Source organism: Chroicocephalus ridibundus, chromosome 5 (assembly GCF_963924245.1).
Source record: "Chroicocephalus ridibundus chromosome 5, bChrRid1.1, whole genome shotgun sequence".
Taxonomy (NCBI): Eukaryota; Metazoa; Chordata; class Aves; order Charadriiformes; family Laridae; genus Chroicocephalus; species Chroicocephalus ridibundus.
This window is the reverse complement of record NC_086288.1, coordinates 5,240,964-5,267,171: the sequence shown is the minus strand read 5'-3', so window position 1 is coordinate 5,267,171 and position 26,208 is coordinate 5,240,964. Positions and strand designations below refer to the sequence as shown.

Here is a 26,208-nt window from a genome sequence, read left to right as displayed (position 1 = left end):
CCAAATATCGCTTGGTTTTCAGGAGTGCCTCTGCACAAACCTATCAGCCTGAGGAAAGCGGTAACTCCCTCGCTACGTCGCCCAGCAATTAGGAGGGCCGGGGGTTTGCAGTAAGGTTAGTAGCCTTTTTTGAACTGTCAGCGGTGTTTACCTACGATACCTTCCCTGAGACCGGGCACGTAACACATTCTGAGACGTCCGTAACCCGTGAGATCCTGCTGCGAGGCCGCATGAACTGCTTACGACTCTGTAAACAGAAAGTCAGGTTTGAGAGCTACGCGGCATCCCCAAAAACTAGAGACCAGCGTATTGCCGGAGGGGAAAAAAGAAGTATTAAGTGAGAGCAGACAGGGAAACTGTAACACAGTATTTTCACATCGGGATCTTTTCAGCAAAAGATTCAGGAAGGCTCCCAAATTGTGGTTATTTTTAAACCCGCTCGAAATCCAACTTTTGCCCTTGTATCAGACCAGAGTATCGATTTCAAGGGCATCACCTAACTAAGAGCAAGTGCAGCCTTAGAAAACCTACTCCCATCGCGTACTCCACAAACACTTACGCCTGTGGCACGTTTATTTAATATAGAGGCATGCAAGAACTGATCCGCTTCGCGCCGATTCTTTTCAAGGACTCCCATTTTGCCTGCGAGAGAACAGCCATAAATAATTATAGAATGAAATGTTGTCAGAGACTAATGCTCTCGGGTTGCTTCAGTCCAATAAAAGCCAAGGCGATCATAAAACTTTCATGGAAAAAGGGGATCGTTGATTCCAGGAGGATCACACTTAATTACGGTGCCTTGTTTCTATTATGCCAAAATAAATTAAAATATCTTAGTCCTCCTTTATGCACAGTTTAGCTTACCCGTCTAATTTTGGCCTTTTTTAAATGACCTTGGAAAGTCAGAAACGTGACTATTTCTTTCTAATGCGGAACTCGGTGAGCGAGACAGGGGTATTTCCAACGTAAACATCGTGATTTATGTGTGAAGTTGGGACCTAGACGGTATAACGTTTCAGAATCAGTTCCTGCGTCCTTCGCTTCTCTCCTGATGTTTATTGCTGACACGTAGATTCTTTCCCAAGCTCGAAAAGGTATACATCACAAAAAGTCATCATTTCGACATTTCTCCAGTTTGGATAGCTGGGATAGCTCACCCAGACCAACTTCAAACACCTCACTTTTTCTCAAAGACAAAAAAAGACATGAATTACATACACCACGTTTTGGAGTATGGTACCTCGAGACGTTATCATCATCTCTTTTAAGGACGTCAACGGTACATTTAAAAAAAAAAAAAAAAGTGAGAAATTAGAGAACATTTGAGTTCCTGATTACTCATTGAATAGTCTGCATCTTAAGTAAAGCTAGACAGATTTCTAAGAAAATTAATCAGTCCTCTCAAGGACCACACAATATGAAAAACGACAGTGACGATATCAAACGCTTATGCAGATACACGTCATCCTTTTATAATTACGACTTATCGGTAACAATCCAGGAGGTCCATTTCTGACTTCTCCCCAGTATATTCATCACAAAAGTAAGTCTAAAATATGACTCGCTTGTTTCTAGGCGTTCATTAATGACGGCTTTATTCTGCTTTATAGCTACAAATATGCAATTTACTGGGTTTTTGGCAGTATACGTCTGCAGTTAGTTTCTTTTCCAAAAAGGTCAGGGGGTGTTGGAGAGTTGGAAATGATTCGGATTTTAGCGTGCACTTGATTTTACGAATGCTTAAAATTTTCAACTGTAATCCATTTATATAAAAGGTGGTTTCTGAGTCAAGCGAGACGCAGTTGAAAAGCGTGCTTATTTTAAATTAAGAAAAAAAAAAAAAAGAAAAAAGTTATAGCTATTCAACAAACGAATCATCGATTTTACCCAAATCAATTCATCTTGAAACTTATACGCGCACGGGTATTGTATCAATTATGACAGATCACCAAGAGCGTGCCGTCAGCACATCCGTTAATCACTCATGCAGACGCCTTGGAAAAGGGCAAAGTTTGAAGCAGGTCCCAAATTACAGACATAGGGGAAGGAGAAGTTCTGTGTCAGAAGCGACGTGCCGTAAAATCACACCTGCACCGAAAGCAAACAGCAATAAAAAAACAGCTTACTGAGTTCGTTTAAAATAATCAAGGACAGAATTGCTATCTTTGATGCAAAAAAGAGGCAGACTACTTTTATGAATGCCAGAAAAATAAACTATTTTAATAGATACATAAATAAAAGGTTTAAAGTAGAATTTTTTTTCCCCCCAAACATAAAGATGGCCTAGCTTCTGTGCAGAAACCAAACAATAGTCACGTGACTACGAAATTAAATAATCGCTTTGTTACATTCAAAATAATTGGAGGCAAATGCATAATGAAATGATGCACCTGAATCATTCTCCTTTCTCATCCTAGCAGTGTAATACAGTATTTTCTTGTTTTACAGTACTCTGAGGATATGGATCTGTTAAATAAAACTCTGAATGATAGAATGGCAATAAAATTAACAAATCAAAGGAAAAAAAACACCCCAAAACAACCCCAGCACCCAAAGGGGTACCTTGCATCACCCAGTAATTAAAAAGTTTTAAGGGAAGAGAAAGAAGTACTGTGCTGTGAAATAAATTATGTCTTTTATATATTGTTGTAGAGTTATCTTAAAGTGTTTTAAATATTACATTCACTTTGGTGATGTGATTTTTGTCTATGCCTGTAATAAATTACGCATGGCGCGTGCCAGCTGTTCGCGTGTGTTGAATAACAACCGGCGCCGCGTTCTCCTGCAAATGGGGGGAGCTTAGAACACCTAGGCAAGTTTAAAAACATTTCAGATTTGGGCAAGACGGACAAAATCTAATTCAAAGCAGCTTTCCTCCTATCACCCCCTCCCTTCCCAGCACCTCTAAGAAGTTACTCTGACGGCTTCGCGTCTTTGCCGTGTTGTATCAAAAACTGTCATGGGTCGGTGACTGACACTCTCTGACCCACGGGGGTTCTCAAGTTTTGTTTTTCCTTTCTCTCTCTGAATCATCTGCCAGTTTGCGAACATCCGGCATTAACATCTCCATACTCGCCAAATATTCCAACTAATTTAGGCAAGGAATCGCCGTTGGTCTATCGCAAATAAGTTTACTGAAATTAGGTATCATCGCCGTTGTTATCTGGAACGTAGCTGCGACGGGTGAGCGCCATTCATCCCGTAGAGGAGAACGCGTGTCACGTGGACATTTACGTACGCTCAAGGCAGAGTGCCGAGTGAAAATCAGAGCGCTGGTGAAATCAGAGAAAAAAATTAAAAGACGACAACTTTCATCCATAGTGCAGAGCTAGCGTTTCTAGTATGTGCTGTCAGAAGTTCAAGAAAGTTGGGCCAAGCTGGCTTGGCAGAAGAGCGCGCTTAGGGTCTTATCCACCAGCAAGACGTGAACGGCAATGTAACGACTGCCCTTTTTTCCGGTTTGCTTTTTTCTTGTTCTTGTTCTTCTTCTGCTTATTCGCCCCTTTACTTTTATCTGATTTCTTTTTCTTTTCGTCCTCCTTAAACCACGGACCCCAGACTCCTCCGTTCAGCTTTGGGTTGCTCCGAGGGTCTTTAGGCGGGTATCGAACGGGAACCGCAGTCTTATTGAACTGTGAAAGCCTCCGCAACAACTGCTTGACTACATCTGGGTACCTTGCAGAGAGGTCCACTCGTTCATACGGGTCAGCGGTGATGTTGAAAAGCCACACCGTTTTGCCAGCTGACCAAGAAACGCGTTCGTTGTGCCAGCGGTTGGGGCCCGCGTTACTGAAAGCCTGCGGAGGTACCCAGTCGCTGTATCCCGGATTTCCCGTCAGTAGTTTCCAATGATTCACTCTGATGGCGGACTGAATGGCGGTGTTCCAGATCCCGTAGCCAGCTGCCCAGGACCCGTTTTTGGCTTTGGTGTAAATCGGGTCAATGTTGTGTAAGATGTCCACCCGTGGAGAACGTCTGCCTTCGCTAATGGTCTCCCATATATCATAGCCGTCCAGCTGGATATCTTCATCGATCTGCCCTTCTGCCAGTGTGATCAAAGTGGGGAACCAGTCCGTGATGTGCACAAGCTCCTTACACACAGACCCTTTGTTTTTCAGAAGGGGGCTATGGACAAACCCAACAGCACGGATACCTCCTTCCCAATAGGTCCCTTTGCTTCCTCGGAGAGGCCAGTTACTTCCTCCGGCCATTGGCTGCCCACCATTATCTGAAGAATATATGATAATGCTATTCTCATAGTAACCATACTTCTTTAAAGCAAGGGTCACGTTGTTTATGGCTTCATCCAAGCAAGCGAGCATCGCGGCGTATCTTCGCCTGTTGATGTTATTGATCGACCGATAATGTTCAAAATACTTGCCTGGGGCCTGAAGAGGCGAATGGACGGCTTGGTAAGCAATATATAAGAATAGAGGTTTCCTGGGGTTATGAGAAGCTAAGATCTGTTGTACTTTTTGTGTGTACATCTGCGTCGAGTAGATGCCGTTGTCATGATCCCAAGCCGCGTTGTCGTTCTCGTACAGGTCATAGCCACATATCCCGGGGCTGTCGCATTTGAAGTGAGTGTAATAGTCGCCGCTGCCTAAGAGCGAGCCGAAGAAAGTGTCGAACCCTCTCTGCGTGGGCATGCATTCTCTGCGGTAGAACCCCAAGTGCCACTTGCCAACCATGTGCGTGGAGTAACCAACCTCCTTCAGCTTCTGAGGTAGCGTGACGTTGTCCAGAGGTAAGCAGTTGGGCTGGGTTGGCCGTATGATGGAGTGCTGGAGGCCGGTGTGTATCTGGTACCTGGGGGCAAGGAGGAGACAGGCATCAGGTGGGGTGGGGGGGAAAGAAACACTCAGCCCCTTACACACGGACACCCGCTCTGATGGAAAATATTCCTGTGCACGCAGCAATTTTCTCTGGAAGTATCTGGAAGTGCCTACGTCCAAAACTAACGAGGTCATACTATTAAATCTGCTGAAACAGGAGAACGGCATCTGTTTCGCTTCGCAAGTGTTTAAGAGCGGTTCCCCCCTCCCCGCCATCCTTTGGCCAGCGGGCAACAATACCGAACGAGAAACATGACACAGCAGCATCACACGCTTCCCTCCCCGCTGGCCTCATCGGAAATGCTTTAACTTCCTTGTAGCTGTGAGCAACCCCAAAGGACCTCAGAGGCAACGCGCTGCCCGTGAACCATTATTTTGGGCACGACTGTTTTAAAGCCAGCAGTCAAACTCACAGAGCTTTCCGGCATCCCTTCTGTATTACGTTCATCCATCACGCGATAGGCACACGGGCTATGACTTAGCAGAAATATTACTAATATTAGAGCAACGGAGCCAGTCATCAGCACGTGCATAATGGAACACCTACAGTCCCGCGCCCCGGCATTTATCTCCTGAGTAAGAGGCATAAGTACGCGTGAAAAGCAAATATCCCGGCCAAAACTCAAAGACGCATCCGCGGTTCCAGTGGAAGAGGTTTACGAGCGATCACTCGAAAGGAAGCGATAATTCCATCACTGTTTCTCGTGTTTGGCAGTCGTTTTCTGTCCTTGCCCAACCGTTCCATCAAATGTTTCCCTCCCTGAGCTGAGCTAGTCAAAATACGTATCTCCAGCATATAAATATGCTGGACTTTGAGCGTGTAACAGCAGTATATTTAAAGAATAGGATAATAAATTCTGCAGTGCCGTACAGTCTATGTGTAAAGAATACATATGGCCTCCAGATGATCAGAAAATGAATTCAGCATGGGCAGTAGTACGTCTCAAAAATCAAGGACAAATCCATTTATATCAGTTTGACACTAAAAAATAAAACGTGACAGCGCGTTGTAAACCAAAGCGTGTGAGAACTGATTAAATTTGCAGTCACGAATACAACAGCGAGGTCCACCAATACTGCGAATCTTTCCCCACACCCACTTTTTTTTTTTTTATTAATTTGTGGTGGTAGGAGTTGGAACGTCCTGACACATTCTGCTAGTATCGCCAATCCGACGGGCCTCCTGAGCTATCTAGAAAATTAAAAACATTAGGCCCTGTCTGTCCATAAATAACGTCTGCTTTTATATGATGTCTTCCTGGCCAAGATCTTAGAAGGCACCGTAGATGTCTTTAACGCCTGCCAATCTGTAATAATTGTGGAACTCCCGTTTCATTCTTCAACTTATTGCCACAGAACCAGAAGCTCCAGCCTAACTAATTTATTGCAGAAGCTCCGGGTGTTGCGCCTCCTCTGCTTGAAGCTAGCCCGCGCCCAGCACACGCTGTAACGCTGCTGCTTTCCTTTGTCTCTCTGGCACCGTCTGGGAGCATCGTTCCCGTCACCAGCCTGGGGACCTGGAGCCCCGCCATCCAATCGTCCCCGCGCTCGCGAGCTGGTGCTGGCCCAGGAGATACTGCAGGAGTTAAAGCGTACGCTCAAAATTCGGGGCTTCCGGGACCTACACTTTGCTTTTGTAAAAGGAACGTCACGCACACACAAATACCCACCTCTTTCCCGTGATTCAAGTGTCATATTCTTCTCCTTTTAGAACAGGTACACTACAATAAGGAGACGGGGCTGACTTAACAGCAGTGCCCCGTACTTCAGTTCACTCCGTCTTTGAGAGCCCTCAGGGACTTGTTCACAAGACGTTTCATTCCCTTCCCCTTCTCCTTCCTCTGCCTTGTTAAACTCTTGCAGTAAATTCCCCTTATTTGAGGGAATATTATATAGGCCCCATCCCTGGAGGGGTTCAAGGCCAGGTTGGATGGGGCTTGGAGCAGCCTGGGCTGGTGGGAGGTGTCCCTGCCCAGGGCCGGGGGTGGCACTGGGTGGGCTTTGAGGTCCCTTCCAACACAAACCATTCCATGATTCTACGATCCAACCAAAAAAGTCCTTGCCCGCACCCTGCGATTTTAGTAAATGGCTTCTGCTTTCGTAAACCTTGACGGCCTCCTCTATCGTGAGATCAACCCCCGGTCCCAGCCGGACAGTTTCTCCTGTCCTGATAAGCTCATTTTGCTGAAAGTCAGAATTTTCTCTAAAAAGAGCCATGTTGTTGCAATAGAGATCCTTCCACCCTTCTCCTGGGGAGAACAGGCAACAGAATTTGCGACACATTGCACACCGACGTGCCTCTTGACAAAGCCTACACCGAAAGTCCGATATTCATACAAAGGTAATTATCATGAAGAATTCATAACCACCACGTGGCCTCCCCAGCTCGGGTCGTTCAATGATACGCCCAAGCGTGAAATTCCTACGCTGTTAATCTGACAAAGGCCGAACCGCAAAAATATCGAGAATTAGCCTCAGTTATACGTATTCTGCTTCGGAAAATATCCGGCATACAGCAACGTATTTTATATTTTCGGCAGTCCCCTCAGCAAGTTATTCAACACGCCGGCTGCGCCGCACCGACAGCGGCCCTGCTTCAACCCTCCGCCGCTGCCTTTTTCCCGCGCGCCTGCCGTGCGTTTCCCATCTGCGCGTGTCCGCGCTATTTACGGCGCAGCTCTGCTCCTCCATACACATCTACGCACACATCCAAATCCACGGGCATCTTTATATTCACGTACGTAAAAAAAGGCACCTGCAAAATAATCCATTTTAAGTACTTCAACGGCAGAGTCGTTTCAAAGACGGATCAACCTCTCGTTACCAGAATATTCTTTACCGTGACAAAAACGGTGAAGATTTGTTTCACTCTTCTGCGCCGCCTGCCTTCCTAATTGATCCATTATGTGCCAACATTACTTTTTCAGTGAAAGTATTTTGCTTTTTCAAAGGACTTGCGGACCGTTCAGGGGAAAACAAAGTAATCTGAGCAAAAGACAGTTATTACGTGGAAGTAAACGGCGTTAATAGCAATAGGAAGAGCGTCTCAACAACACTACTGTTTTGAAACTCTATTTATACCGTGCAAGAGAAGAAAAAAAACTGAACAAGGCGAAACATAAAGGAAATAAGAGGCAGATGCCGATTTAGGGGGAGTTCTCTAGAAGATAAACTCAACGAGGCCAAAAACTGCCACGAAACCTCTGTGAAATACACGCCATAGATTTCATCGCTTCCCACCACAAGACTAGCTAGTTCTTTAGAACCAATTGGTAGAGTTTAACCCCCAGTGCAGAAAGCAAGTTACGATCGTGAACAGCCTGGAATTCGTTAAGATAATTACAACACTAGTAAACAGTTAAATACAAGCAAATGCTGACAAGCCGCCGAATCTCGTTTCATAGGTTTTTTTTTAGACTTTGACCTTTATGGACAGTTTTTACATAAAGGTAATAAACTGCTAATATTCTGTATAAAGTATACGTATATTCATATAACGTAGGTATGTAAAGTGCATAAATATATACGTATATAAGGAATATATATATATTTAGGACTTGTGAATACTTGATACGCATGTACTGTGCTTTCTTTCTCCGGACCCCTCCGAGTTTCTAGACCATGTTTGTCTCCGCTTAACACACCTGAAATTTGAAATGGGCAGAGCAAGGAACTGAGTAAAGTGGAAAAACCCAAGCGAAACGTCCAGCTAATAATTGAAAATTAATTTCTCGGGGATGGCTCTTAGCGCTTCTTCTACTCTTATTTCTATTTCACTAGCAGGGAAGTCGGTCAGATGTTTCCCGTAAGAGCGCTGCGATGGCCGTTCCAGCCCAGGCAGCTGTTTCACGCTAGTTGACTGTTGCACCGCTTTGTTTACTCGTTTGTAGCGGAAACTTTAAAGCAAGGGACTCCCAGAGGGAGTATCTCGGTGACTTCGCGGGCCCTTGGCCGCTGGGATGCTGGGAGAAATATTCCAGAGGTTTCGGAAAACAAATAAATAAACAAATAAATCCTCCATCCTGAGTCTGAGCTCGCGATACTCCTTTCCAACGTGACTTCCCTTCCTGTTTTAATCTAGAAAGACACAAAGCCAGCGGCTTTTACGTTACTCCTACCTTCAGCCTCCAGGTGCAGAGACCATTAAGTTGTTAAGGGTCAACCGTACGTTCGAGTGCCAGAGTCTTTGTGGTTGTAAATCACCACGGGGACCCTAAAGTCAATTTGACCCGAGCTTGAGGAACGCGTTAACGTTTGGAGGCTTAATTTCCCCCTTCTGATGTCCTCAGGAAGGCTGAATTAGTTTCCCAGTCCTCATCTGGAGAGCAAACCGAAGTCGAGAAGTGGATCCGTGGCCATCACCTTCGCACGTTTTCACTACTATTCCCCCGAAGTGGAGAGCAAGGATGGGGCTCTGGCTAGCAGAAGAGGTTCTCCTGGCACGCCTCACCTCCCCGGGGTGCTTGGCCAGCTTTACACACGGGTAGGCCAAACCCGTTTTCCTTAAAACGAGTTTCCCTAAGGAGTTTTCTATTCAATATTTCCCCCCCCACCCCTTAACTCCAGGGTGGGTTCTGCACTGAGAACGAAGCCGGGATGTTTCTAATTGTGTCATCTGCGTGTACAAAACCGGGGATTTTCAGCTTTCACAAATTTAGAATACTGCAGCAATTGCCTCCAAGCCGAGATTCTTTTAAGGCTCGCTGAGGATTAACAAAGAAGCACAGTTTGAAGTCTCTAATTTCAGGAACTTTTGCTAGCATATTTCTAGTTCGTACACGTGGAAAACGTATTTTTATTATGCTTGCATAGCTGAGGATATGTTGAACAAATTTTCTCAATTTTTAAAATAATAAACTCTAGCCTAGGATTTAGAAAAGAATATTTTAAATAATAATAATAAAAAAAAATGTCATTGGCCAGAAGGAGGTGCAAACAGAGCAATAGCACTAGGGTATGCCGGCTAACATTAATTAAAGGGATCGTTATTGATGATTACGCATTTCCTTGTTAAAAATAAAATACGGCAAGGAGCTCCCAGTCTATTAAGTAGGTTTAGAAGAACAGCCTTTGACATCTTACCCGAAACTGTTTGTATCCCACGGCAGCTAGAAACACAGCTACGCCAGAGGAGCAAAGAATACAGAAACTGATGACACTCTCTGCTTGGAGGTCTCCAGTCCCCAGTGGTCCAGGGGAGTGGGGAGCAAAAAAAAAAAAACAACCCACCATCCCATTTGCCACCAGCAAATCCTTAGAAGCGTTAAGACCAGTAAGAGAAAACGACCAGTAAGAGAAAACAGAAATCGTAAAGACTTCTTCATAGCGGACGGAGCCTTTAGCATGGAGCCTGTGAACCCTAATCATTTGAAAAAGCTGTTCTTTCGGACAGATTATGTTCGGTCTCCTTTACCTCCGAGTTGTTTTGAGCTCTGTAAGATGCTCGCGAGGGAAGGGGAAGCTGGCCAGAAGCTCCCCTGCTTCCAGCCCTCCGGACGGGCTGATGAAGAGCACGGCAGAGAGATGCAAAGTTCCTGGATCAGACATGGACCAATGGTGGGGGGGGCGAAAATCACACAAAAATGACGCTGCGTCAGAAACATTTGCCATAAAAACCTCAATGTTTTACGCCGAATGTGCTAAGGTTTTAAAAATTAAAATCGCAGCGCAAAGCTGGAAAAGGGGCAGGTTGATACAGGAGGCACTGGGGCAGAGAGAAAGAGCTAAGCTGGTTTTAACGAGATGCAAACGAAGCTAACGCAGCCGGACGCGAATTGCTGCAAAGCAGCCAGCGCGCGGCAATTCCCAAGTCCCTTCAGACCGGTGGCAACGGAAAGCCACAGCCCGTAGCCACGGTGCTTCTTTCTCGTTTTGCATTTCGTAAACGTACTGATGCTTTCTCAATTTTCACGTCTTATTTCCAGTCTTCTCCTAACTTAAGAGACGGGCGCCCAGTCTTGTCTTTGCTAACTCCCACTTACCCTGCTTCCACGAGAGCAAAAGCAGGCAGCCGGCATCTCAGCATTTATTACGGTAGCAAGTTTTGGCTATCTGTTCTAGACAAAACCAGGTTTTGGCTAAACTCCGTCAATCACAGTTCTTCAGTGCCGATGGTCTACGGCAACCGTGTGCTACTCCGCGGGACTAAACGCTAGCATGAAAGTTTTGGTTTTCATGCAATATATGAATTATTTCATGTATTTTCATGCTTCTCAGAAACAATCTCAAGGAGCCTTGAGCCTATACTATATAAAAGTTACAGTTTGTTTTTCAAAAATAGCAGCGCGGGAGAAAAGTGGGTTTTTTTCCTGCCCTAAGCTCCGGATACTTGGTTCCAAAGTAAAGTTACAGCCAAGGCTTCAGTTCGACATACAGTTTACATAAGAATGTGATTTCAGCCAGGTAGTTGGCTGAAACGGGACCAAAGTAAGCAATCAAAGTTTGTGCCACGAACATGAGCGATGCTAGAGGTATGGAAATAACTCTCCAGCCAGCCGTGCCGCATTTTGTCCTGGTTAAAATTCTGGACACCACCGAGGAGTGAAGGAAATGCCTTCGACATTAGAACACGATCTGTCACAAAAAGCACCCTTTTGCTGAACAATATGAATTAAGGGTAGAAAGGATGCATTGGTTTACGGGGCCTGTTCTTCTACCTGCTTAAGACTGGGGGTAAGATATTTTGCATAGCTAGAATATCATCCCAGTGGTTTGAATGAAGATATGAATACGATATGATACGATATGTGCAAATGGTACTCCAGCTAGGGATTTACTCCTCTGAGATGGTGGGTGCAGGAATTACGGAAGCAAATCTCCTCGTAGGGGGAGGAAAAAAAAAAAAAAAAAAGAGGAGCAAAATTTACGACCAGGGTACGGAGGCAGTTCCTCACTGGGACGGGAGTTACGGCTGGAGGGTTCGGATGAGCTCTGCTGCAGCAAGTGGCGTACGCAATACTGTCCCACAGCCTGACCAACTCCGCTTAATTATTATTTATTTATTTATTTATTCATTTTAAGAAATTTGAGGGAGGCAAAGACTGTCCATTTTCTGAAGTAGGCACTGATAGTCCTGGTTCCTGGCGAAAAAAACCTCTATGAATCTATCACGTTGCGGCTGCCCCATCCCTGGAGGGGTTCAAGGCCAGGCCGGACAGGGCTTGGAGCGACCTGGGCCGGTGGGAGGTGTCCCTGCCCAGGGCAGGGGGGTGGAACGGGACAGGCTTTGAGGTCCCTTCCAACCCAAACCATTCTATATCATCATTTAACCATTTTTATGTCCTAGTTTGTAGCTTTAAGATTTTTTTTTTTTTTTTTCTGGGGCTGGGTGGGGGGGAGGCGGGTTACGAACGCAGACGGATCGGAGAAGCAAATGCAACGTTAAAGACGAAACGCGAGCTCGGAACCTGTGCAGACTTTCCCTGTGCCGGCCCACGTAACACCAAACCGGAGTTTTCACACGCAGCCATACACACGCTCATTTCATCCTCCGCCGTATCCCGCGAATTTTTATGTGCTTATAAATCAGGGCAGGAAAATACCCACTCCTAAACCAAGCGTTTACATAAAAACTCTAACTCCGATTATTTACCGTTTTACCACCCCGGCAGCGCTACTGCAAACATTTCACTTGAAAGATTCTGAATCTTGCCCTACTTTCAAGTTTTTGGGGAGCAGGGGTGGTTTTTTTTGTGTTTTTACATCAGCTAAGACTCTTTCCAGACAGGAAAAGAATAGAAAAAAAAAAAAAAGCAGCGATTAATTTGTGGACTAATAACATCAGTTCTGTTCCCATTACCTTTTTGCGAGGAGTTGAGGTATCCTTGTTGACCCAAACGCCATTTGGATCTTGGTGCACTAACTCAACCTCCAAGTCTTTCGGAAACTCTGATCTCACACAAGCCCTGATGTTTGGTCATACGAATAGCGTCCTTACACCGCTACATCGCTTATTCTGCAAACGTATTTTTATCACCCGGCACCTAGAAACGCCACCTGGAGTTACGGGAAGAAAAAAAATCAACGTTTATCACACCAGCAAGAACCAGGGGGCCTTCCAGTGAAATCTTGGCGGTGGTTCAGAAGCCCCGGCAGCCCCTGCTGGAAAGCTGGAGAACCAAGCCAGAAAACGTCGGGTTTTGCTGGCTCTCCATTTCCATCAATTTTGCATCTCGGGGATAGGCACCAGCTCGACTCTCTTTCATCTCCCCAACTCCCGCTGACCCAACCGGCGCCCCAGGGGCGAGGCAGAGCTTGGCGAACAGCGGGAAAGAAACTGTCGTCTCTGGAATTGCCAGCTTTAAAAAGAAAATAACCGACTGTGGAACCAAGCTGGGAGAGAAAAAAAAAAAAACAACACCCCGGCAACCTTTATCTGCCTTTCCTCGGGGTTACTCTCCCCGGCCGCGAGGGCAGGGAAAAAGCAAAAATCACCGAATGAAACTCAAGCGGAGGTTTCCGCTTTAAATCACCCCCGCAAATTAAGCTGTAATTAGTATTTTCGGACACTAATCCCCTGTTTTTTACAAAAACGTTATTAAACTGGCAGCACATCCGCCACTAACCTCTCCTGTCATTGAGGCAATTTATCTGCTCAGATGGGAGGACGGAGAGGATAAAGGAGAACGTGGGAGTCGGCAGCAGCTGGAATGCAGATGTGCGTATGCAGCTATTGTTTTCTTTGCTCCCAGTTCGCCGCAGCTGTGGAAACAGAGCACAACGCTTCCAACTTTATTCATTTAGGAAAAAAAAGAGGGAGGCAAAAAAAAAAAAAAAAAAAAAGAAAAAATGTGCGATTGCATCATCAGCGCTCTCGGTTTCACGTCTACACGTTAAGCGACGTGAAAAACAAAACAATTTGACTCAATCCTTCGCATGCCAACCACAAATCCAGACGTTGCCACCAAATTCTGGGCTCTCGGCAAAAATAGATCCCATCGGATATTACACCTAATCAATGCGTTGCAAGGAAAAGAAATGCGGCGCTGGGAGCTCAGTATACTGGAGCTACCCTGGCAAGAAGAGACGTTCACACAACCTGGCCATCCCTGCGTATTTCTCTGAAGTTAAGGCGGGCAAACGACAAAGGAAAACCAATTCGTTCGTAAGGGATGAGTTCTTTAGTCCTGCCTCAGCGACTTTTACAGGAGGAAAACCAGGAGCAAATGAGATAAATGGAGTCTAAACGCCATAAGTTGTCAGGCAGAAGAGTTTCCCCCTTGGGAACTTCGGGAAGCGGTCTGCGGACCCTGCTGCGAGCACTGCATGAAGCGGGAGCGAGACCAGCACGCCAGAAGAGGGACACCGCCCAGACCGCTTTGCAAAAGGTTCTTCTCTTCTGCTACGGGGCGGAATAACCCCCCGCACCAGCACAGGTTGGGGCCGACCTGCTGGAGAGCAGCTCGGTGGAAAGAGACCTGGGAGTCCTGGTGGACAACAGGATGACCATGAGCCAGCAATGTGCCCTTGTGGCCAAGAAGGCCAATGGCATCCTGGGGAGCATCAAGAAAAGCGTGGCCAGTGGTCTAGGGAAGTCATCCTCCCCCTCTGCTCTGCCTTGGTGAGGCTGCACCTGGAGTACTGTGTCCAGTTCTGGGCTCCCCGGTTCAAGAAGGACAGGGAACTGCCGGAGAGGGTGCAGCAAAGGGCTACCGAGATGATGAGGGGACTGGAGCACCTCTCTTATGAAGAAAGGCTGAGGGATTTGTGTCTCTTCAGTCTGGAAAAAAGACGGCTGAGGGGGGACCTTATCAACACTTATAAATACTGAAAGGGTGGGTGTCAGGAGGATGGGGCCAGGCTCTTTTCAGTGGTGCCCGGGGACAGGACAAGAGGGAACGGGCACAAACTTGAGCATCGGAAGTTCCACCTAAACATGAGGAGGAACTTCTTTCCTGTGAGGATGGCAGAGCCCTGGAACAGGCTGCCCAGAGAGGTGGTGGAGTCTCCAACTCTGGAGACATTCCAAACCCGCCTGGAGGCGTTCCTGTGCCACCTGCTCTGGGTGACCCTGCTCTGGCAGGGGGGTTGGACTAGATGATCTCCAGAGGTCCCTGCCAACCCTATGGTTCTATGATTGATTCTATGATACAGCACGTAACCCCTGAGCGCTGCAAGCATGTAAAAGCGGCCTTCATTTTAACCTGCATGCTCGCTGCCGTGCTGGAGAAAACACCATCTCAGATACTGTTGGTACCCTGGACTAGTCATTCTTACGGACAGAGTAAATTTCAACGCGTCTCCTTGAAGCATTCTGCCTAACAGACTACATTAATGGGTAATAACGCAGGTGTTTTCACATCACCAGAAAAAAAAAAATTAAAAAAAATTGCCACGTATACACGTGAAATATTTTTCAGCGAAAATTCTCAAGGCCGAAACTCGTAGGAGAATCAGTTCGTTAGAAGAATTTGTTCAGTGAATGCACCTAAGGGACGGCAAAGACAGTCATTATGTGGTTGGCTTTCATAAGAAGACATCTTTCATAAACATGACATACTTGATAGCAGTCCTTTAGGTAGCAGCCAAACAGTTTTTTTCTCACCTTACACGTTAATTAAAATAGCCCTTTTGACCATTCATTACTATTTCTGAATTAATGTTGCCCTTATGTATTATTCATATATGCAGTACTTAAGAGTCTATATCAACGTAAATGCTGTAAAGTGACCTTGAACTGACAGCAAGGATGACTGAGGTAACAAAATGACAGGATGTAAAATATAGGTTAACAACTACCATTTTTTTATATGATAGCTGTTTTATATTATATCATTTGAGAGAGATAATTGCTTTGTAATTAAAGAACATTATGGCATCGAAGAAAACCAGGACTGTCTGGAGCTTCAGAAACATCTCAAGTGTTTCAGATGCCTTCACACAACATCCAAACTTTGTGAAATTGTGAAAGTTCTAATTTTCTATTAACCGTGGAACAGCTACATAAATGTATTATTTCTGAGCATGACATTGGGGAATGTCATAGTTTCATCGCTTTATTGAGCTTAAGTATATCGTAAGCCACTAAGTTTCTACTGAAACCATAGCCTAGTCTTTAAGACTATCTCTAATTTTTAAAATTAGAGATAAATTATTATAGAGTACGCTAATCAAGTGGTAATGGCCACGATCTCTCTTTAGTATTTGTAATATTCCTGTTATCCTGCTCTACGATATGTCTCAAGCTCGACTGTCTCAAAGCACCTATTACAGGAACGGGAGAACAGATTCTAGCCCCCTTCATCAATATGTACCTCCTTAAATAGAAGGGTCGATTCCCTCAATTTCAACTGAATACTCTTTTAGACAAATTTTTGCTCGGCGTCATCGAAATATCAAAACGAATCCCTGAATTAATGCATGAAACCCCTCTTCTAGGTTCTTGGATGATTATTTCTGTTTCATCTCAACTTTGCTATTCTATTTGTTCTGCTTAATGCGGTCTATCGTAGAGCAGTACTGTTAAAACACGTACATTTGCATCAAAAGGAAATTATTATCTCCGCCTTCGTCTCCCATATCTCACGCAGCGGTTCAGCACAGCAGGATATCCACTGAGAGCAACGCGACTCAGCGGAACGTGGATGTTTAAAGCTTAATTACGCATTTCCGGACGCTCGTAATTGATACTGCTGACACACCGGTTGCATGTTAAGTGATAAGCGGTTATTCAAAACTGAAAAAGCGAGAGCGCGCAATCCACTCAATCCACTTCAGCAACGTAACTTTAGGTTTGCCAGGACTGCAATGTCCACCCAGAGACCTCCTGTTGAAGACGTGTGACACCAGCGAGATAAGGATGCCCTTCCCTTCGCCGCTGTCTCTACGGGTATCCTGGGACAGACACAAGCCAGAAATCCAGCAGAGCTTCTGCTAGAACTGAGGTAATCCTCCAAGGGAAGCTACGGCCCTGAGAATATGAAGAACATCTTTATCTGGATTGAAGAAAAAACACGCATTTTGACTTTTCAACAACGCGGGGAGTCCTTTCTGGGCTGACATTTACTGGCAGCAGCAGCGGCACTGAATCATTAGCAAAAGGAATAACCTTGACTTGAAAAGAGAGGGCTGGGAGCCAAGAGACACGCTGTCTTCTGGGTCTTGCGTAGTTTTTAGCCCGAGCACTGCAACCGACCTCTAATTCTTTCGTCCTTCTGACACCTTCATATTAGTTTCTTCAGGCTTTTGTGTTTCCCATCCCCTTAAGCAGGCACGGCACCGTGCCCGCTCTGCAACGCGGCTAACGCTCAGAACGGGCTTTTTAACCTTCTGATAAAAAACACCGGCAAAGGAGCCTCACACTGATGCTAAAAACCAGTTTGTAGCTGGATTTGTTAAAACAGAGCACTTAGAAGCATCTGCTTATTTACCACGATTCCCGGCAGTTACGTAGGAATTCTGTCACGTACTGCTGGCTACGGAGCTGGATCCTGCTCCCTCGTTAAATTCGGACTGTCCTTAGCGCTGCTGGATTTTCTTTCCTACTTCCCGATTCATTTGAGAAATACGGTATTAAAACCCGTGTTTCCGAACATGCAAGGCCATTTTTGGTTAAGACAACGTCTGGGGTTGAAGGCGCTCCCAAAGCGGTAACGGATTAAGGTGAGGAAGTATTTTATTAACCCGATGCGAGGCTCCTGATTGACAACGTGGGGAAATGAAACATCTTTGTTTATTCGCCGGGGAGATTCAACATGGAAGTGCAATGCTTTCGCTGCCGTTCCCCGCAGCAGAGGGAGGGAGGAGTGGGCAGCGGGGTTTCAGGGCCGTCAGTCATCTAACGTGACAACTTTTAACGAACGCATCAGGGATATTACACACGGTATAATGCGGCATAAAAAAGAAAGGAAAACGGCTCTATTCAGAGCGCGATGCCTTTCTTTAGGGATTTTTACATTTCTGTAGAGCAATAAAAGCATGAAGACAAATTGAACTCTTTTCCCATGTATCTCTAAACGCTGCGGTCATCAGTTTCTTTCTCTCTTAAAAGCTCCGTATGTTGGAACTCAAAAGCACCAAAAGAGCTTCCGCAGGTACCGTGCCCAGCTCACCGCAGCCCGGCCCTTCCAACAGGAGCAAATACTGAAATTCCCCGAGATCCAGCTCCCACGGCTGCCTCCCGTCCTAGAGGACGCTGCTTCCTAGGGCCCTTTGCTGCTTCTCCACCCAAGGGGCGCGAGTCGCTATCTCTGCGCTCTGTCCAACTTAGGCAAAAGCCAGGAAAAAAACATTAAGGCTGCAAAAATCAGAAAGCTCTCCGTTTCGGTGACCGACGGCAGCCCACAGGTCTGATGGTCGCACGATGCCAGGGCACGGGGCACTGGGAAACTCCCTCCCACCATCCTCCTACGCTTGCCCTTTCCCTTCGGTCTCCTGCACCACGGAAGAGACGAAACCCGAGTTAATAAGGGCCGGGGGTTAACAGCACGGCTGTTTCCAGACCTCCCCGCGACCGAATAATGAAGCGATTTGGATAAACGCTTCTTTACTTCCCTCCTAAATCCGGCTTAGCCAAACAAGTAGCGCTACTTTGGATGTCGCCGCCGCGCTCTCTAATCCTTTCTAACGATGGGTCATTTCTCATTTACACCGTTCCGAGCGCCCAAAAGCCTAACAGAAACTGAGGCCGCAGCGCAATAGGCCGGGAAATAAAACAGAGCGTAAGACAGGGGGTGAATGGAAACAGGTGCCTAATCATTGCTAGTCCAACAAAAATCTAGAAACCGCGTCTCTTACATGTATAGCAATTACGTCTAAAACCAGACAAAGCACACGTGAAATATTTGCTATAAAATGTTAACGTATTAACGAAACCGTGCCTTATTTAAGACGTTAGCAGGTGATTTTGATCCCAGACGAAAATACCACAAGAACGACTCATGCAGCGGAGCGAGCTGACTAAACGTAAGCGAGGCGTGAATCGGACACGCACAAGGTTTCGGCAGTGTGCATTCAATCTATTAAACAACTAAATCCCGGCACATTCACGGAGCCTATGTATTGGTGCCATCAACGCTGTACGCCTGCCTTCTGCAGGGCTTTTTCCCCCCCAACCTGAAAATATTTGTTTAATAGAGTAATCATAGCATCACGTACCCTGTGGTAAGCAATTTAAGGACAGATACAAATTTTCAAGAGAGTAACACACGTATTGAGGGAGATATTCTATTCTATATGTATATATAGTCTATACTACCCTATATATTCTATACTATCCTATAAAATTCTGCACTGTCCTATACTATTCTATATTCTACGCTATCCTATAAAAGAACATCAAGGCAAGGAGTAAACTGGAAGAGGTGGATGGGATTATCAGCCTGATTCAGACATCAAAGTTAAGGAGTCTTCAGCACCAGAAGGACACGGTGCTGTTGGAATGGGGCCAGAGGAGGCCGCAGAGATGGTGGGAGGGCTGGAGCCCCTCTGCTGTGGGGACAGGCTGAGAGAGCTGGGGGGGTTCGGCCTGGAGAAGAGAAGGCTCCGGGGAGACCTTCCAGCCCCTTCCCGTCCCTCAAGGGGCTCCAGGAAAGCTGGGGAGGGACTCTGGAGCAGGGAGGGGAGCCATGGGACGAGGGGTGACAGTTTTAAACTGAAAGAGGGGAGATGTAGATGAGATACCAGGAAGAAATTCTTGGCTGTGAGGGTGGTGAGCCCCTGGCCCAGGTTGCCCAGAGAAGCTGTGGCTGCCCCATCCCTGGAGGGGTTCAAGGCCAGGTTGGACGGGGCTTGGAGCAACCTGGGCTGGTGGGAGGTGTCCCTGCCCAGGGCAGGGGGTGGCACTGGATGGTCTTTGAGGTCCCTTCCAACCCAAACCATTCTACGAGTCTATGACGTTTCCACTGACTTCACAGGGCCCTTATTCGGATCTCTTATTTTGGTACTTTGGACCGAGCTGCCCTTTCCACACTCTAAGGCACTCAAAGGGGTGACTACCAGATGGACCCCTGATAGTAACCCTCTTTGTTCTACAGTCACACCAAAAGATGCTCCTATATTTATGTTTCTTTCGTTCAGCTCTATGCTGTTCTTATTCCCGAGTTCCCTGCATCCCACCCACGTGTATTACACAGAAAGAGTGAGCATGAATTATGGTGTTGTGTTACTAATTGATTGCATACGTTGTCATAGCCCATGCATTTCCATCACTAACTTCAACAGTTGAAAGACAAAAATCAACATAATACTGTAAATTAAAAACAATTAAGAAAAACCGGAGTAATTTAAATTGCGATCTTTCAGAATGCGAGGCATTTACTTTTTCAAAGATTTCTTTTGGAGCTGTGAGGAATAAAACCCTTTTAAAAATGAAAAAGAAAAGGCAGAAGTAGCGTCTCTTTGGGAAACATTAGTTGTTAAGGTGAGAGGGAAACACGTTTAGTGTTTATCAAAGTGTTTGCTTCGTTAAATAGCTACAGAGGTCTGACTCGGGAAGATCCCTTTGTACGGACAAACCTTCCACACCTGCCTGAATTCCGTGGAGATCAAAGAGTTCTCTTGAACAGGACGGATTTAAAGAACTGCCTGTTCTTCAACTGATGCTTACGGGGACTTCCAGTCTTTGCAACATCACAAGAGTTTCAGAAACCCGTCTATAAATGTTTTGACGGCTAAAGACACAAATAGGTGCCTAACGGGATTCTCAAAAACATGTCCCTAAATCTCCGTGAAATCAATACAAGTTACAGCAACTAAAAAAAAAATAAAAAAAAATCCCAATCTGCATTATTAAGCGTCCTTTAAAAAAAAAAAACCAAACTGGTCCTTCAATATTTTTCTGTAAGCCTGGCACTCCAGCCAGGGCAACTGGATTTGTTAAGGTGGGTACAAACTTACGTACGCTTGTGCGGGCACGGGGAGGTCTAAAATGACATCTAGGTCCTTAGAGTAGCGTGGCAGCTTTTTTACTAGGACAAAATACGTACACTGTCCAAAACGCTTCTTTTTGACAAAGGAGATCAGTACGCTCTTCTCTACTTTGACTTGCAATCCTCTTGCCCCAGTAGAGCTGTATATCGTATAAGTAAATACATCAATGATGTAGTCCTTCCCCATTTTTTTTTTCCCCTTTTGCAAAAGGGAAATTAAAAGGGCATACGCGGTTTTCTCCGCGGTTCCAAACCAAAATTATCATCATCAAAGAAAAGCAGCTCCTACACATTTGATCTTCGACCTTCGGGTTTCTTGTAAAAGCCACGCATTTGCTGACAAAGACGACAGTAAGACCATACCCCATCACTCCTTTTCAAGAGCAATTAACTACGTGGAACATCGCTCTATCAGTGTCAAATAACTTGTGGCTCACTAATCACTTATGTCCTTCCAAGGCTGTGAAATTAGGGATTTCAGTGGTTAATAATCGTGGCAAAATTAACAAAATGCTATAATGCCAAACAAATGAAGCATCATCATTTAGAGTCTGTTCTTGTTCTTTTCAACATTCATCTCTGCCTGGGGAGAAGAATACGGGAGTCGTGGGTATCGAAAAGGGAAAAGAGGGAAGGAGAAGAAAGAAGAACCAGGCATGCTTCGTATCTGTCATGAACGAGAAGACAAAGTATTTCTTTCCTCTTGGGGAGCTAAGAGAGTTGAAGGAGGAGAAAATCGGCACAACCGAACGCAGGCACAGTAATTTGCTGTCATTGTCTAGTATTGTCTGCATTACGACCGTACATCACCAGGCAGAGCTGATGAGTTGTGACAATACCACAGAGCCATCCTCATTTGGGAGAACGGGAAGACGTTAATAAAACTGCCGAATATCAGAACATCACATCTGCTCCGTTCTGTTTGTATGAGACTCTTCCATTCACTAAACAAATCTGTCTTCCCGGCGCGGCTCTAATGGGTCACATAGGAGGGAAGCAGCCCAGAAGAAGCTGTAAACCCTTCGGGGAGCCTGTCAGCTAACTCGGTGACAAAATTCTTAATCTGTATTTTCCTATTAGCAGCAACAATATATAACTCTCTTACGCAGCTTTTCCTTTCCACAGTCTCAAAGCGGCCCACAAAACAGATACATCAACATCCCTATTTTAAATACAGGCACTCTGAGATAGGGAAAAATAAAGCATCTCACGCCAAGTTACGCAGCACCCAAGGCGTCACTGTAGAAAGAGCCCTCGTCTTCCCCGTCTGAGCCTGGGGCTCCGCAATGGCACAAGGAAAGTCCATGATTTGGGTCGGCGCCCCAGAGATAGAAAACAAGAGAGCTCTTGAAAAGGCAGCCCGGCACCAGGGAAGGTTAGAAAAGCAAGACCATAGCCGGACGCGTGGCCCTCACTGACTTTCAGTCACAAACTAGATCAAGTTTGCGTCTTGACAATTTTCTCTACAGTTTTTTTTTTTTTAATCCACCTACATTAACCGAACCCGAAACTTCCTGTGCTGCGTTTCCTTACCGCCTACGACGAGCTTCGTAAGTCAGTGCCAACTTTGCAAAGACCGTCTGAGCGCAATGGGCTTCTCGAGCATCAATTAACCAGGCTTCTCACAAGAGCGGGTGCACGCTATGAAACACATTTTCAACCTCTGCTGCGAACGTGCCCCTGCAACTTAACCACGCCGCCTAAACGCACCAGTTCTTCACTTAACCGTCCCAGTTGACTTGTTCAATATTCAGCACGTAATATATTTCGAATTCTAGTAATCTGGCTGCGGGACTGTCAAATTCCTCAATAGTTCATTTTATGCCCAGCTTTTCCCGAGCAGCGCGCTATAAATTGCGGGACCGACTTCTTAGCTTTTACTTGCATTAAAGTCAAACATCTGCTTTTCGAAACCAGGCTCGCGTATGTGCGTTCCAAATCAAAAACGCGCGCGAGAGAGAGGTGGCTAAAGAGTCAGCGGCAACAAAACGGCAGAGCAGCAAAAGATCTGTAAAACCTAAGTTCACATTCTTTGGCGAGCGGAGAGTCTGGGCGAAACACACAGTTTGGCTCTGGCTTGGGAAAATGAAGTTTCTTCTATCTTTCCTGATAGAATCTATTTAACCGACGGGGAAGCGGCACTGACGGTCATTTGGGGAAAGCGCATCAATCTCCCCCGGTAAGAACGGCGACGGCTGCGCTGTGTTAGGAAGAAAAGAAAGAAGGGAAAGGTGAAAACTCCACAGAAATCACATTAGAATCGGAGTGGACCGTTGTGATTTCATTAGGGCTCGATCCAGTTATTAACATTAACCTGAAACTTTAAATTAAGCCTTTCATTACTTTTTGTACGCTGTCCTTTACAACTTTCAGTAAACAGTACTTTAGACCTAAAGCCAGTGGTATTTGTTATATAAGCACAGTATTTAAAAAAAACCACATAGCTACTTATCTAAAAATCAAAAGAAATTTGAAAAACATGTAATCTAGACATGACGATACGTCATAACAGTGGAAAGGGCACCGCGAGCTAGCTAACAGACAACGGAATTCATTCTCGGCTTTTATTGCCTGGAAGTTAAGATTTCTTTTCTGCTTTGGGGTGGCGGTGGTGGGATCTGGGTTTGTTTGGGTTTTTTTCCCCCCTTTGGAATGTCATTGGAGTTTAAACCTTCCAGTAAACTTTCTCATGTTGCTTCCCTCCTGCCCCTTTTTCATTTGCAGTTTGCTTTATTACGCAGGAAAAAATAATAATAATAAAAAAAAAATAAATCTTGTGGCAAGCTAGTTTTCTGCACTCGGTCACAACGAGCATAGCTTGGAAACGACGCAGCAGCCAAGGAACAACAGAATAGCAAAGGACCAAATTATGATATTTGGAAATGGCGTACAGCCTGGGACAGCTGCAGAAAAGCCATGGCTGGACACACTTTCTCTTGAAATATGTTAAGTTCGGTTCAGCTGTGGGATGCGAACGAGTGTTTTGTGCTGGCTCTTCAGTTCTCTGGTACGTTACATGAGCTCCCTTTCCCCTTTATTTTCCGAACGGTACATAAATATTTTTATGAGCTACGGGTCTTCGAACCGGGTTTCCCTGACCCATCGACCGATTCTCCTTTGTCTCTTTGAAATTGTGTCTCATACGCTATGAGAAATTCATCCTCCTTGTCTGTCAAAAAAAAAAAAAAAAAACCAACAAAAAACCAAAACCCAACAGGAAAACCGCAACCGCGATCCTGTTTGTTGCCATTGCTACACGTCAACCCGAAGGACGATAAATTCCCACTTGATATCAAGGTTGCGTGGAGACAACTGTAGTCCGATATATTAGAAGCAGTAAAGTTCACACAGCTTTTAATTCATTTTTTATACACCTGAAGTTAGCCACTCCCGAAGATACAATTAAAAAAAAAGGAATAAGGGAAGACCACCTTCTGTATTCTCGCTGTGGATTAACGTCAATCCTGATTGCCACCAGAAAAATCAAACCACGGCTGTATATGTCTACGTACCTTATTGCGTATCTGGAATTACGGACCGTGGCACATGGGCTGTTCCGAGGCTATTCCAGGCAAACGTCCGGTGCTTCATAAAGTACACAAGGTTCTCTAGTATTGAGGAAAAATAAATACCTAACGCAAGGCACTTCGTACAGCCCGTGGAAGTATCTCAGTCCAACACAGCTAAATAGGACCGCGTTAACCACACTTTCGAGAATCCTCCAAACTTTTCCAGTTCAAAAGTGCCTTCTCCCCCCACCCACACACACACTTTTTTCCCGTCTGTCTTCATTCTCATTCCTGAGGGAAAAAGGGAAAAAAAAAAACAAACCCAGGCTTGAAATTACAGTCAAATTGCAATCCTAGAATCTAAGCTCGTCTGATTGGTTTGAGAAGGAAATATCTACTTTCCGTCTGAGATTACCCGCATTCCCTGTACAAGATCTGAAATATCTGTTCCAACTCTGAACTGAACTCCAAATTAAGATGTTAGCTTCGCTATGATTTAGAGCGCTTGCTTATGAACAAGCCTCCTTTTTACTTCCTTTGCTCTGGAAAAATCTCTCATCAGTATTCCTTCTGAGCATATACATTTCCTTTGCATCAGCGACGTTTAAGGATTTTATGCGCTGGAATAAAAGCCTCGCAGGGTCACTGGGACCAAACTAATATGAGCTTCACAGATTCACCCACAAGAAGTTCGGATTTTGCCTTCTGCTCTGGTTTATACGGTTTTCTTCGGCATGAACGTCACTGCTTTGCCCGAGTGCACCTATTTAGCTCTCTACAAGGCTTCAGGAATTCCATGCATCTTCTACAAGTTTCCCATATTACAAAGAGCCTACCAGTAGACAGTCCGGATGGATATTCACGTTGCCATCTTTTCCCACTGCACGTTAGACTTCTCCAGCACACTACAAGCACTTTTGAAAAGTGGTGAAGTAACACCACCATTTATTTTGTCTGGTGAAGTAACACTTCCATTAAAAAAAAAAAAAAAAAAAAAAAATTCATTAGACAATCCAATGAAACCCAACCTTTTAGTGGAAACAATACTACAAAAGTTTAAATTGGAAAATGTCCTAGGAGAGACAGACACGTCAGCCTTTACCATTAGCACTGTGGCCTGAGACGGGAAGAAGCCCACATCTCTATCAGTTGCTCTTTTTAAACACGTTCACTGACCGGCGTCTCGAGCTACGCTGCAGGTTAGAGCTCAAACTATTGCTCCGCAGACGCAGACTCCGAGACCTAGAATAGCGAAGCAGATTTAACGGTGAAAAAAAAAAAAAAGACGCCTTTTTCTGACAGCTACGGGACTTATGAGGGATATCGGGACAGACACGGTTCAAGTTCCCGCATTTAGGTTCCCGATTCCAATCCCAGTCTCAAAACCATGCTCTTTAACATCAGAAGTTAAGAGTTTGTTATGTCTTCTTCAGGAAATAATAAATAAATAAATAAATAAAAAATAATAAAAAAAAGAGAGCCCATGACAGGGGGGCCGGAACCGGATGATCTTCAAGGTCCCTTCCAACCCAAAGCATCCCATGATTCTACGAAAGCCCACCACCACCTTGAAACTCTTGCTTTCCTCTTGGTCTCACGCATCGGTACAAGGTGGGGCACTTTTCAAATCTCAGCAGAAGAAAAATGAGAAAACTACCTCTACGTAGAAAACTACTACGACAGAAGGACGTAAACAGAAAAGAAACAACCGGAGTCCGGTCGAGGCAGGTACAGTTCAGGCATTTATACAACCCCTAATACAGCTGCAGATATTCTGGTGGTACGAAACAGAATCCTGGAGCCAACAAAGTAAAAAGCGCTATATTTTGCTCATCCACCTGTTTTTCTTTTAACTTTTCTAGCTGGAAAAAAATATTTTTCTTTTTTGCTGTCTTCTCTCGGTATGAAAAATAAAAAAAAATAATTCTCATTCTCTCCTTGAATCTGTAGTTTCCAAGGTGCATTACTGAGACAGGAAAATTGAAACAACACAACAAT

At 45.2% G+C, this 26,208-nt stretch overlaps 1 protein-coding gene across 3 annotated transcripts in view; it reads right to left on the bottom strand.

Annotated features, from left to right (window-relative positions):
* Positions 1 to 2,268: 2,268 nt before the first annotated feature.
* Positions 2,269 to 26,208, bottom strand: part of ARSJ (arylsulfatase family member J) — a 45,787-nt gene continuing 21,847 nt past the window's right edge. For 2 of the 3 annotated variants that reach the window (XM_063337020.1, XM_063337022.1), the window contains exon 2: positions 2,269 to 4,809. In XM_063337020.1, the coding sequence (XP_063193090.1) occupies positions 3,408 to 4,809 (1,402 nt within the window). In that variant the 3' untranslated portion in view covers positions 2,269 to 3,407. Of the gene's footprint in view, positions 4,810 to 16,619; positions 16,729 to 26,208 lie in introns of those variants that run through there. The other variant, XM_063337021.1, reaches the window with a different exon arrangement.